This window comes from Helianthus annuus, chromosome 14 (assembly GCF_002127325.2).
Source record: "Helianthus annuus cultivar XRQ/B chromosome 14, HanXRQr2.0-SUNRISE, whole genome shotgun sequence".
Classification (NCBI taxonomy): domain Eukaryota; kingdom Viridiplantae; phylum Streptophyta; class Magnoliopsida; order Asterales; family Asteraceae; genus Helianthus; species Helianthus annuus.
This window is the reverse complement of record NC_035446.2, coordinates 85508718-85522754: the sequence shown is the minus strand read 5'-3', so window position 1 is coordinate 85522754 and position 14037 is coordinate 85508718. Positions and strand designations below refer to the sequence as shown.

General features: G+C 40.9%; 2 protein-coding genes across 2 annotated transcripts; both read right to left on the bottom strand.

Moving 5' to 3' along the window:
- Positions 1–6968: 6968 nt before the first annotated feature.
- On the bottom strand, positions 6969–10259 carry LOC110906846 (crocetin glucosyltransferase, chloroplastic-like). Its single transcript, XM_022151916.1, has 4 exons — positions 10132–10259; positions 8655–8715; positions 8440–8532; positions 6969–7487 (listed from the first exon to the last, which is right to left on the bottom strand). Exons 1-4 carry the CDS (start codon positions 10257–10259, stop codon positions 6969–6971), a joined length of 801 nt encoding a protein of 266 aa, XP_022007608.1.
- Positions 10260–11956: 1697 nt separating this feature from the next.
- On the bottom strand, positions 11957–12439 carry LOC110906845. Its single transcript, XM_022151915.1, has one exon. It carries the CDS (start codon positions 12437–12439, stop codon positions 11957–11959), a length of 483 nt encoding a protein of 160 aa, XP_022007607.1.
- Positions 12440–14037: the final 1598 nt, after the last annotated feature.

Sequence of the window (14037 nt, the reverse complement as noted above, 5' to 3'; positions counted from 1 at the left end):
TCAGCTATTTATAGTAATTTTTGGGACATGCTTACGGACCGTATGCCATTTCCCTTACGGTCCGTAAGGGAAGCAGTCTATTTATAGGGTAGCCAGGTTCGGGACTAGCTATGCTGAGTTGACAGTCTTTAATTTTTTAAAATTTGACAATGAGATTTATAGATAATCGTCACTAGGGTTTTACCCCCCCCCCTGAGTTTTAGGGGCCCTGATCCTGATTCCAATTGTTCTGGAAATTTTAGGGTTTATGCAGAATCACTTGGGTCTCTCAATTAGGGTTTTCTTAATAGACAATTACCATCCTAATTATTAAATTTAGTGAGAGTTGTTACAAAAGTGCACCATATTTACTGACCACAAGAGTTTAAAATACTTCTTCGATCAGAAGGAGTTAAATATGCGACAAAGGCGGTGGTTAGAAACGGTAAAGGACTACGACTGCGAAATACATTACCACCTCGGAAGGGCAAATGATGTGGCGGATGCTTTGAGGAGGAAATCGGACTATGTCCCAATACGAGTGAGGTCGATGCAGCTTGTTGTAACCTCGGGTTTACTTGAACGAATCCGAAAAGCACAAGCCAAGGCAGTGAAAGAGGAAAATTTGAAAAAGGAAAGGATGGTCGGTCAGCTGAAGGATTTGGCGGATAGTAGCAACGGGTTGAAGACTCGATTCGGAAGAATGTGGGTCCCAAACTCCTGTGGGGTCAAGACGCTTCTACTCGATGAAGCTCATAAATCCCGTTATTCTATTCATCTGGGTGCAACCAAGATGTACAACGATATGAAGCAAACCTATTGGCGGCCCGGAATGAAGAGGGTTGTAGTTAAATATGTAGAGAAGTACTTGACTTGTTTACAAGTCAAGGTTGAACACCAAAAGCCATATGGTAAACTGCAACCATTGGAAATCCCGGTTTAGAAATGGGAACATATCACCATGGACCTGTTGACCAAACTGCCTAGGACGAGCCGAAGATTCGATGCTATAAGGGTGGTTGTGGATAGATTGATGAAGAGTGCTCACTTTATTCCTATACGTGAGACATATACTTCAGAAAAGTTGTCGGAGGTATATACAAACGAGATAGTGGCACGACATGGGGTACCGGTATCTATTGTGTCAGACAGGGATACCCGATTTACTTCACACTTCTGGCGAGATTTGCAGGAACCAATGGGAACAAAACTTTTTATCAGCACTGCATACCATCCTCAGACGGATGAACAGAGTGAAAGAACGATACAAACACTAGAAGACATGTTGAGAGCGTGTATTATTGATTTTGGGGGCAGTTGGGATGTGTATTTGCCGTTAGCAGAATTCTCTTATAACAACAGCTATCATGCCAGCATTGGCATAGCCCCATATGAGATGCTATATGGTAGAAAATGTAGGACCCCGGTATGTTGGGGTGAAGTGGGTCCGCGTGAACTGGCTCATAAAGATGTTGTCCAAGCCACTAACGAGAAAATTGACGTGGTTCGAGCCCACTTGAAAGCGGCCCAAGACAGACAAAAGTCTTATGCCGACAAAAGACGAAAACCGATTGAGTTTCAGGTGGGCGACATGGTTATGTTAAAGGTTTCCCCATGGAAGGGCGTCATACGATGTAGAAAAAGAGGGAAACTAAGCCCAAGATTTATTGGGCCCTTTAAAATCATCGAACGGGTTGGCAAGGTGGCATATCACCTTGAGTTACCAGAAGAATTGAGCGGAATTCATGGCACGTTTCATGTGTCAGAACTCCGTAAGTGCTTAGCTGAGGAAACGACTTATATCCACTACGATGATATCGAGGTGGACAACAGCCTTAATTATGCGGTAAGACCAATTGAGATTCTAGACCAGAAGATTAAAGATTTAAGGAATAAGAAGAATAATCAAGTTAAGGTCAAGTGGGAGCATAAAAAGGGTTTGGACACAACATGGGAGTCCAAAGAAGAGATGCGGCGTCTCTACCGGACATTGTTTGGTACGTATTTCCGGTTTCGAGGACGAAACCCTTTTAAGGGGGGTGGACTTGTAACACCCCGAAAATGTAAATCATTTATTTTGAATATAATGTCGGTAAATAAAAAAGTGGACTAACTAGGATTTAAAAATAACCTAGTTAGATAGAAGTCTTGTAGTGACTTATAAGTGGGTTAAAACACTAAAAATAAGAACTAAACATAGTTGAGGGACCAAAAGTGTTTAAAGTGAAACTAATTATAATAAAACATAATTAAAACTCAAAACACACACTTGTGTGTGTGATGAGTTTGATCAAAACACAGGGGCGACACTGAGCTCCCCATCAAACCCTAAATCCTCACAAATCTCACAAATTGAAGGTCAAGATCAATTCTAAAACGAAATCCAAGCTTGGATTAGTGATCTCCATTGTAAGGGGGTCATAAGGTATGTGAAATTTGATAGGAAATCTCTACTTGAAATTCTCATGAACTTAGGGAATTCGAAATTTGTTGATGCATGATTGTTATATGGATGGAATAGGAACAATATAGTGTCTAGGAGTAAACCCTAGACAATAAGGGGGCGTTTGGTTCGTAGAATGATTTGGAATTGGAATTGGAATTGGAATTTGTATAGGAATTAGAATTTAAAGGATTTGGATTTGGAATCTAAACATTCCAATTGGAATTGGAAATTGTTGGAATTGGAATCTCAATTCCATTTTTGTCGTGTTTGGTTGTCAAATGAATTGGAATCCATCACCCCGGCACCCACAACCACTAGTAGGTGTTGGAACGGTTCACGTCGAAACGGTTCGGGTCGAAGCGGTTCGATTCGAAACGGTACTGGTCGAAACGGTACGAGTCGAAACAGTTCGCGTCGAAACGGTTCGGGTCGAAACGGTTCGCGTCGAAACGGTTCGCGTCGAAACCGTTCGCGTCGAAACCGTACGGGTCGAAACGGTTCGTGTCGAAACGGTTCGTGTCGAAACGGTTCGATTCGGTTATAAACCCGATTAACCCGCAACCGGAAAAAAATGAACCGAATTCTTATTCGGTACGGGTTGTAACCGTAACCAGATTCTTGATTTTGGAGGCCTGAATTATGTCGTTTATAGCTTTACAGTGATTAAAAATTTTTGTTGCAACTTCTTTTCACAAGATAATGAAAGGTGTGTTGAATCTGGTTTATTGTTTATATATATTATATATCATGTGATTGTTGACGGATCAACAAGTTTTGATTGGGTCAGACAGAAAGTTATGGGTCGAAACCGTTCGCGTCGAAGCGGAATGGTACGAGTCGAAACCGTTCGGGTCGAAACGGTACGGGTTGAAACGGCGCGGGTCGAAACGATCGAAGATTCCAATGAATTTACTTTAATTCCTTCACATATATGAAGGATTTTGAATTCCTTTAGTTAAAGGAATTTGAAGGAATTCATGGCTAATTCCAATTCCAATTCCATTTTCAAACAAACACACGAAGATTGGAATTGGGATTCCAATTCCATCAAATTCTGTGAACCAAAAATCTTAAGAGATGGAATTCAAATTCCAATTCCCTTAAATTCCATTGAATTCCTGCGAACCAAACGCCCCCTAATATGTGAAATCATGTTTAATTTCTGAGAATTTCATGAACACCATTGAAGGTGATTAATGGGTTTTGTGAGAACTTGATAAGCACTAGGGTTTTGAGTGTTATTCTAGTGTAATCTGGTTCATAGAAAGTAATTTCTGAAATATTGATATTGAAATTTATATGTGATTGTCCGATTAATGTTAATTTTGGTCACATTACAAGTCACGAACTTGATAAGGAATAGTGTAAAATCTTGCCCTTAAAGTGTTTGTAAATATGCCTCAAAGAAGGCTTAAAACTGAAATTCAAGTTAAAAAACATATTTGTAATGTTTTGGCAAACTATGTGATATGTGTTAAGAAAAGAGTTCTAAACATGTTATGGTTGAACTCCATAGGAAAGGAAGCCGGAGCGTCTAGTCGACAAGCCGATGGTGACGCGCGTTTGAAGGGTTTGCTTTGAAGGTATGTAACTTGATTCGTTACATTAAGTAAATTTTGGTATTTGAACTTGTATAGTTGTGTTTTATAACAAAAGCTTGTGTTGATTAAGGTGACAATGTTCACCACTTAAATGAATAGGTTAGGTTCGACTAGGAAGTGTTTGGTAGTCAATATAAATGGAGGATTCCATAATTGAGCCAAACGGGTCGAATAATTGGGTAGTTAGTAATGTCAGTGTTTGATAGTTAGCTTTTGGCGTCGACAATCACAAGAGCATGAAGCCATAAGATTGGTAATGAAATGGTGGTGATATTAAGCCCCGGATGTTAGGTAAAAACGCCTTAAGGTTGCTATCTCATTTGTATAAAAATTGGTATAAACTTGGTGGGTTGAATAATTACAAAGTGATTTCAGTCATTCGGTTCGTAACCCGAATTTTTGGAATAATGTATGTTATAGGCACGTCGTTAATGAAATCACTGACGTATAGGAAAAAGAATCACCTAAAACGGACCTACGGATCAAAAGTTATGGGCATTTGAAGTTAAAATTGGTGAATTTCGGAGCTGGCAGGAAATGCAGGTCAAAAACCTGCACCTGCTAGAAAATGGTATCCCCCGCGCCACGCGACAGGATCACCTAGATCCGGCGCGACACGCGACAGAATGAATTATGTCTTGCGCGACACGCGACAGATCCAATTGTGAATTTTTATTTTATTTTTAGTGATTCGATGTTGGAACTTGTTTATACGCACTATATCAATGTCAAAACTAACATTTTAAGTGGTTTTGACTTTAGATGATGATGGGGACTTTCCGGATGGTGATCAAGCATGTTTATTAGAACCGAACACGCACTTTTGAAGCTTCCGCATTAGATTAACTTTGTTTTAGACAATGTCTATAATGTAAACAATTTACTAAACATGTTTTGAATGTTGGAACTAGTTTAGTAGTGAACTAGTATGTGATCACCTTAAAACTTAAATTTTGTACTTGTTTTGAAATAAAGTACGATTTTAAATAAAATCATGCGTATTTTCATTAAATTCGATTAGAAATTAGACGGTTGTTACACCCGTCACCCCTGTCATCCTAACCGGTACATCACCCGCGAGAACGACTGACACGAACACCCTTCTGGACTTCGTCTTCTGCTGCATAATAGTCCTGAATAGCCCTTCTTTCTCCTGCTCTCCTGCTGCGTTTTCCCCCCAACGACAGGCTAAAGCGTTTTCACGAGACCGACTCTGAAAATGGCTACACCGTCTTCTTCACGAGCACTCGGCTCTGATACCAAACGTTGGTTCCAGGCCCCAGCCTCTACATACTCACAACTCACACTCAAACTCTCACTGTATGTGAAATATGTGGTATGCAAAAAAATTGAAAGAAGCTTGGTGTATTGTATTCGATTATTATCAAAAGGGTACATGCTTATTAAACAAGTGAGGCTATTTATATCCATACAATTACAACGTGGGAAATAATAAATAAAGAATATACTACTTATTCTAGTAAATATTCGGTCCAAAGCACGACCTCTTCTTCTCCTTCTGAATCGGTCAACCCTTGAATCTTCTTTATTCATCATGGAGCATGCAACGTGATTATATGAAACTAAGTTTATAATTTCATACGACAATTCACTGCATGTGACCCGTGACTCGTGTAACCCGCGAACAAACCCGAGTAAACACGTAACCCGTTCGACCCGTTGAACCATGACCCAATAACGTGCCGACCCGTGACCCGTAAACGAACCTGATTAATCCCAACATTCACCCCCTTAATCAGTGTTTGTTTACGCCTTCACCGTAGCACCGAATCACCTCGGTTTCGAACCACTATGACATCTAACGGACACTCGATCTTCACCTCGATCACGTCCAATGTCTCGGTTCAACCCGAATAAAACTCTCTACACTTGCAACATCACACATGGCATCCCGTTGGACACACGTTCATTAACATCTTGACTAATCACGGATCAACGACCTCTCCCCGGTCACATCCAAAGCCACCCGATTGCACTCCAACGCCATAATGTTTACAACAGTTTAGTTTCTCCACTCTCTTCTTATCTGAACAACCCGCACCTTTTTCCGATCACCCTTGTTCAAGAGGCTCCTCTCCACCGACCAAGAAAACAAAGCCACCCGCTTCTAACGTTTTCTCACCTTGCCAAACGAAGCGAATCCAAAGGCCACCTGCTTTGACAGATTTTTCTGCCCGTTTTTTCACGCACCTACATCGGTCTCCTCTTATCACTAACAAGCCAATCAAGGTACTTGCAAAATCTGTGATAAAAGTAACATCACAGCCCTTTTCTACAGCGCGTTTGATCACGACTAACAGCCACGCGGTGTGTTCACCCGTCACCCCCGTCATCCTAACAGGTACATCACCGGCGACAACGACTGACACGAACACCCTTCTGGACTTCGTTTTCTGCTGCATAACAGTCCCGAACAGCCCTTCTTTCTCCTGCGCTCCTGCTGCGTTTGCCCCGCAGCGACGGGCTAAACCGTTTTCACGAGACCGACTCTCAAAATGGCTACACCGTCTTCTTCACGAGCACTAGGCTCTGACATCAAATGTTGGTTCCAGACCCCAACCTCTACACACTCACAACTCACCCTCAAACTCTCACTGTATGTGAAATATGTGGTATGCAAAAAAATTGAAAGAAGCTTGTTGTATTGTATTCGATTATTATCAAAAGGGTACATGTTTATTAAACAAGTGAGGCTATTTATATCCATACAATTACAATGTAGGGAATAATAAATAAAGAATATACTACTTATTCTGCTAAATATTCGGTCCAAAGCACGACCTCTTCTTCTCCTTGTGAATCGGTCAACCCTTGAATTTTCTGTATTCATCATGGAGCATGCAACGTGATTATATGAAACTAAGTTTATAATTTCATAAGACAATTCACTGCATGTGACCCGTGACTCGTGTAACCCGCGATCAAACCGAGTAAACACGTAACCCGTTCGACCCGTTGAACCATGACCCGATAACGTGCCGACCCGTGACCCGTAAACGAACCCGATTAATCCCAACAGGAACTATCAAACCCAACTCTTCTAGTTCATCCATACGACTCACTTCGTCTTCTCCGTCTTTCTCCTCTTGATTATTATCTCTGATTACCCATAAAAACGGCCTCCCGCACTCTAACAAACCCTGTGCCATTGCCTCCTTTTGTTTCTTTGACAACGTTATGACGCTACCAAACGATATATAAACAATGCACCCTCTAGGCTTTGTGTTCATCCATTCCATATATTCTTTCATTTTCTCAAATAGATCTCCCCCGAAAGATTTGTCAGATGGATCCTTACCGTCCAAGAAAGCCGAAGGAATCAACGGTCCAAACGCAACCAACTTTAGCTTGCCATCGATGTCTTTCAAGGCCTCTTCTTCTAACGCATCAAAGCTATTCACGAGTATTGTAGGCTTGTCTTGCGAATTCAACGTATCAAGCTGCTCTTTAAACAAAGGCAATACATATTTGTAAGTGTTTGAAAGGTTATAAAAGGTGGGTAGGTCACGAATTTTGAGCGTTGGTAACCCTAGTAAGTTGATGGACCGTGATGGTTCAGTACAGTCGTCCTCGGTCAGTTCTTTGTACCTGTAAAAGTACTTGGAAAATATCCGAATGAATATAGCAATCAACAACCCTCAATATTTGGAGCATATATTCACAAAGTTGTTGCGGACCGATGTAGTGACGGATCTTAAACCTTTAAATAGGCGTGAATGTTTTTAAAGGAAAAAAATCAAGGATATACTAAATACAAAGGAATTTTTTTCAATAAAATTACAATTCTTAGAAAAAAAAAAAAAAAAAAAAACAAGCGGGCCCATGGACCGATCTGTGGTTTCTATATATAAAAAGTGGTTGTTTGATAAAAGCAAATAAAGGTTGTAGGAAAAGATGGGTATCTTTGATAGATTATAGATGGAGTTAACTGCCATTTTCGTCCCTGTGGTTTGGTCACTTTGGCCATTTCAGTCCATTTTTCAAAAATGCGCCATTTTCGTCCCCCACGTTCTGGAAAGGTGCCATTTCAGTCCAAAAATCATAACCCAGTTAAGTCAGTTTGTAAATAAGGACTGATTGTGTAAATTTGTAACATAAAGGACTGATTGTGTAAATTTGAAAAATGGACTGAAATGACAGTTAACACCACCACCACTAGCCCTGCCACCACCACCACTCCGCTGCCACCACCACCGCCACCACCGCCACCACAGCCACCACCGCCACCACAGCCACTGCCACCACCACCACCACCGCCGTCGCCGGAACCACCACCATCAACGTCATGGCAAGACCCATATTTTCTGACGTTTGTATGTAATATAAAGTCAGAATTTATTGTATTTAATCCGAAAAGTAAACGAGCAAAACAAAGGAACGAGAACGGTATACCGAAACGAAAAGCTTGCGGGTTACGGGGACGTCTTCGGTTCTAGTTGGTTCTTTATCATCGGTTCTAGTCATGTTACTAACCCATTTCTCAGCCTGCATAAGAAAACAATAAATGATGATGTATTGTAATGAGCATGAAGAATTGTCTCACTAAAGAAATATAAAGAAATTGTATAGTATGACCAAGCAGAATAGAAGCTCATGATGACATATACCAGAGACATATCGGTAATTCTCCCATTCCTAAAAAACTGGGGATTCAGTTTTGCTGTGTCACTATATTGTTATATAATAGCAATTACAGCATGCTTAGTGTTGCTCATACTAAATTGCCATGAGGCTATAAGAGGCACAGTTTATCTATAATCCACTATAAAAATTAAAAGTGGATCGATCCCACTACAATCTGTCGTTATGTGTCGAATCGAATGGATTATAGAAGTTCCGCAGATCCCCACAAACATCTAGTTCCACCCCTGCTCATTTCTGCAACTCGCCGGAGTTCGGAGTTAATCGGAGAAGACGACCGGAGAAGACGAAGACGTCCCCGTAACCCGCAAGCTTTTCGTTTCGGTATACCGTTCTCGTTCCTTTGTTTTGCTCGTTTACTTTTCGGATTAAATACAATAAATTCTGACTTTATATTACATACAAACGTTTGAAAATATGGGTCTTGCCATGACGTTGATGGTGGTGATTCCGGCGGCGGCGGTGGTGGTGGTGGCAGTGGCTGTGGTGGCGGTGGTGGCTGTGGTGGCGGTGGTGGCGGTGGTGGCGGTGGTGGCAGCGGAGTGGTGGTGGTGGCAGCGGAGTGGTGGTGGTGGCAGGGCTAGTGGTGGTGGTGTTAACTGCCATTTCAGTCCATTTTTCAAATTTACACAATCAGTCCTTTATGTTACAAATTTACACAATCAGTCCTTATTTACAAACTGACTTAACTGGGTTATGATTTTTGGACTGAAATGGCACCTTTCCAGAACGTGGGGGACGAAAATGGCGCATTTTTGAAAAATGGACTGAAATGGCCAAAGTGACCAAACCACAGGGACGAAAATGGCAGTTAACTCTTATAGATGTGTAAAATCTGGTGTATTAGCTAAGTTGACACGTTAGTTGTTATTTTAAAACCTATGGTTGTGGATAGTCTTACAAGAGGAAACCCTAGTGAAGCATGTATCGGTGCAATCAGTCGTAAACTAATAAAACAAACTAAATAATAAGAAAATAGTAGTAGGGATATGAAGTGTATCAATATTCTGTGACTATTGTTAGTGTATTTAATTTGAGGTAGTGGTGTCTTCTTTTGGTATATCTTCCAAATCATTAAATAGATATCTTCATGTTTAATCCTTTGGTATACGCGTCAACTATTTGTTCGTTTGTATAGATATACTTCAATTCAATTTCTCCCTCGAGAACTTTTTTCTCTTATGAAGTCATAACTTGATGTGCTTTGAACGACCAAGAAACCTCCGTTTCTCGGCTAAGTGAATCGATGATAAGTTATCATAAAGCACCACCTCCTTTTCTTTGACATATTGTTTCAACTTTCTTAGTAACAACCAAAGCCAACTAACCTCTCGAGCCGCCATTGCAACGGAATGATACTCGACCTTCCTGGTTGATAAGGACACTGTCGGCTATCTCTTGCCACACCAAGTGACCTCCCCTCGTCCTAGCATAATCATATACCCGATAGTCGACCTCCTAGTGTCTAAATTGCCCGCATAATCTGTGCTACAATACCCTACTAGCGCGAGATCAACGCCTGTCTCCAATGGCGGAGCCACACTTTGAACAACGGTGTCGTCCGACACCATTGAATTTTGTGTTGCAAATACAACGCATAATAGGAAAAATTCGGGCGACCCTATTGTTTTTTTATGAGCGACACCATTATGTTTTTACAAATGACACCATTGTTTTGTTTTCTTCTAAAAGAATTACATTATAAAGAAATTTATATTTCAAAAATTAAGCCTAGTTACTTGAATTTAATTAGTATACTTTAAATCATTAAAGGTCCATGTCTAATTGGTTTTGTTTTATTTGTTTAACCTAACAGGATGTTTGATGATCATTTGAATGATACGTGCACTTGTTTGTTATAATCTTTTTTTTTTTTTTTGAACAGCAACAATAGCAACAATGGAACCTTTATTCATCAAATCAAGGACAAAACGACAAATAGCAAGGAGCTATGAAGTTGCAGAAAACAGTCAAGTAACAAAGACCAGGATAACAAAACTATACATCGAGAAAAACAAATCAAGAACTAAAAACATGAACCTTCATAAACTATGCTCCGTGAAAGAAAAGTTCTTCCATACGTCCCATGTTATTCTTGTGCGCCTTGATCTGATCCTTATCAACCCGAACGACTCCTCTTTTATCTCTTCCACCAACCTGCTAGGTTCCAGATGCGAATTGTTGAAAATTCTGTTGTTCCTATTTTTCCACAAGCGCCATACAACAAGGAGGTAAACTGCATAAATTAGTTTTTCTTTGTTATGAGGCCACTCCATTTTATCAGCGAGTCGAGTTATAAGATCTTCACTATGGTCCCGGAACGGAAGTTTCAGCCAAGACCACAACTGCAGCCACACACTCTTAGCATTCGAACAATGGATGAGGACGTGGTTCGCTGTTTCGGGGGCTGCGTCGCATGCACTGCATAGTGTCGAACCCAACTGAACCCCCTTCTCCTTAGAGCATCCGTCATTGGAATTTTGCCTTCAGCCGCTCGCCAAGCAAAACAGTTAACCTTGGCCGTAGCGATCTTGCACCACTCGAAACCGTTCGGTACATTGTTGATGTCGATAATGCTAGCGAGCTCCTTTCTAATGCTTTTCACTGAGAATTCTTCCTCTGTATTCTTCTTCCAGCTCCAAAAGTCTTCACCTTGGCCAACGGCTTGCTATAATAATAATGTTTTAGGATCCCCAATTCAGTTCTTTCATCATCAGTGCTAGAAAGTCTATTCCATTTCCAATCCCATAAGATCCCCCCATTATTCACCTTGTAATTTTGTTTTACTCTATTCTTCTTTTCCTTAGCTATGCTGAATATGAGTGGAAATTCATCTTTAAGTGGCCGAGAAGACGCCCACGAATCCAGCCAAAACATCGTTTTACTTCCGTCGCCAACTTTACTCCTAAGGTTACGGGCCACATCAATACCTACCTTCTTGAACTCGTCTTCGATCCCTATAATTGTTTTCCATACACCTGTTATTGATTTTTTTACCGGAACACTTTGTGATTTCCTCCTGTTATTATGTAATGCCTCGATAACCTTGACCCACATTTGATTCGGGTCTACTTTATACCTCCACCTCCATTTCAGCAAAAGAGCCTGATTCATCTCTCTTATCCTACCAATTCCTAGACCCCCCATGTTTTTAGACGCCACAATCCTCTCCCATTTCATCTATCGAATTTTGTTCGCGGCTCCGCACCCACCCCATAGAAACCTTCTTCTTATGCCTTCAAGTTTTTTTAGGACAGCCTTCGGAGCTTTATACAGTGATAAAAAAATAATTTGGTAAGGAGCCTAGAACCGACTTGACGAGCGTAATCCTCCCTGCGAATGACAATAGTTTTGCTTTCCAATTAGATAATCTCTTATTAAACTTATCTATAACCTCTTTCCAGTTAACCACTCTATTCATATTCGCTCCGACTTTCAAGCCTAAATATGTGAATGGTAGATGTCCGGCTTTACAGTTCAAGACAGAGGCCATGTTACCAATCTCTTCATCATTCAACCCGATACCATACAGAAAGCTTTTATTGTGGTTAACCTTTAAACCCGACATCATGTGAAAAATCCTCAACACACGCCTTAATGTTTTCAAGTTGCCCTCCTCCCATGCACCCACAAATATGGAATCATCTGCGAAGAAAAGGTGAGACAGATTCGGCCCGTTGTTAGGTAATTTTAAACCCAAGAACATTCTGGTGCTCACTGCTCTAACCATGAGTATATGGAGCGCTTCCATGGCAATAGTGAACAAGAAGGGTGATAGCGGGTCACCTTGTCTTAAACCCCTCTTATATAGGAATTCGCCCGTTGGAGTTCCGTTTAAAAGGACAGATGCTTTGCGCGAGAACAAGATGCCCATAATCCATGTCTTCTATCTAGAAGGAAACCCCATATGTGTGAGTATCGTAATCAGGAATTTCCAACTAAGAGTGTCGTATGCTTTCTCGATGTCCGCTTTAAATAGAAAAATCTTCTTCTTGTGTTTTTTCACCCAAGATACGACTTCATTCAGAACCAAGGGACCGTCCACTATGTTTCGATTGGCCACAAACGCGGACTGTTCCTGTGAGATGATACTACTAAGGACCCCCTTTAGCCGATTGGCTAAGACTTTTGAAATAATTTTGTTTATTATGCCAATCAGCGATATGGGCCTGAAATCTGATAATGAGACAAGGTCGCTAACCTTCGGGATTAATGCTATAAACGAAGCGCTGCAAGTCTTCTGAATAGATCCATGGATATGAAATTGTTTCATCATATCCATCACATACTTCTCTAAATCATTCCAGAATCTTTTAACCAAAGCAAAAGTGATGTCGTCAGGCGCCGGTGCCTTGTCTGAGCCACAATCCCATACAGCCTTCTTTACTTCCTCACGTGAAAATTCCGCAATCAATGTGTTCGCATCCGGGACCGATAATTTTGCAAAGCCAATTGATGACATTCTCGGCCTCGGCTCGCTCGGTTCAGTGAACTTTTTCCCCAAACTTTCCTGTATATTTTTCATTATTGTTTGTAGGTCGGACACCCATACACCGTTGATCCAAAGCCCATTCAGCCTACTGCTCGCCATCTTACAATTTACAATAGAATGAAAATATTTGGAGTTTTCATCCCCATCCAGAATCCACTTAACCCTTGCTTTTTGTTGGAGATCTTTTGCTTTCCTATAGAGCCACTCCCTGACCTTTACTTTGCAGGCTCTCCGTGTTTCGATTTCATTTTCTTCCAACTCTCTCTCTTCCGCTGCCGCGTCAAAAACTTTAATCTAATTGGTAGCTTCAACATATTCTTTTTCCTCCGCTTCTTTTGTGTTTTGCCTCCACTTTTTAAATTCATCCTTAATAGCCTTAAGTTTAGAACCAAGAATCAGATCTTTGAAACTTTCGGGTGTTTGATGCTATAAACCTTTTTTCACCACCTCTTCCACTCCCATATCCAACTAGCTATTAAAGAAACGAAATGGAGTTGGGCCATAGTCCGTATTGATTGTCGCTAGGATCAAAGGACTATGATCCGAGATAACCCGCTCTAAAGCTCTTAGTGACGCATTCGACCATTTAGACATGAACTCACTAAAGACTAAAGCCATGTCGATCTTGCTCATTTTCTTCCCGTCGCCCGAAAGGAAAGTGTACCTCCTACCTACCATCGGGTATTCTAATAACCCTGCTGTGCTAATAAAGTTATTGAAGTGTAGCGCATTGCAGCTATCAAAATTAGAGTTTAATCTGCCTTCTGGGACCCGAACTTCATTAAAATCCCCAATCAATAGACACAACCCCTGTATATTATTTATGACAGATAACAGTCTATCCCAAACCCTCCTTC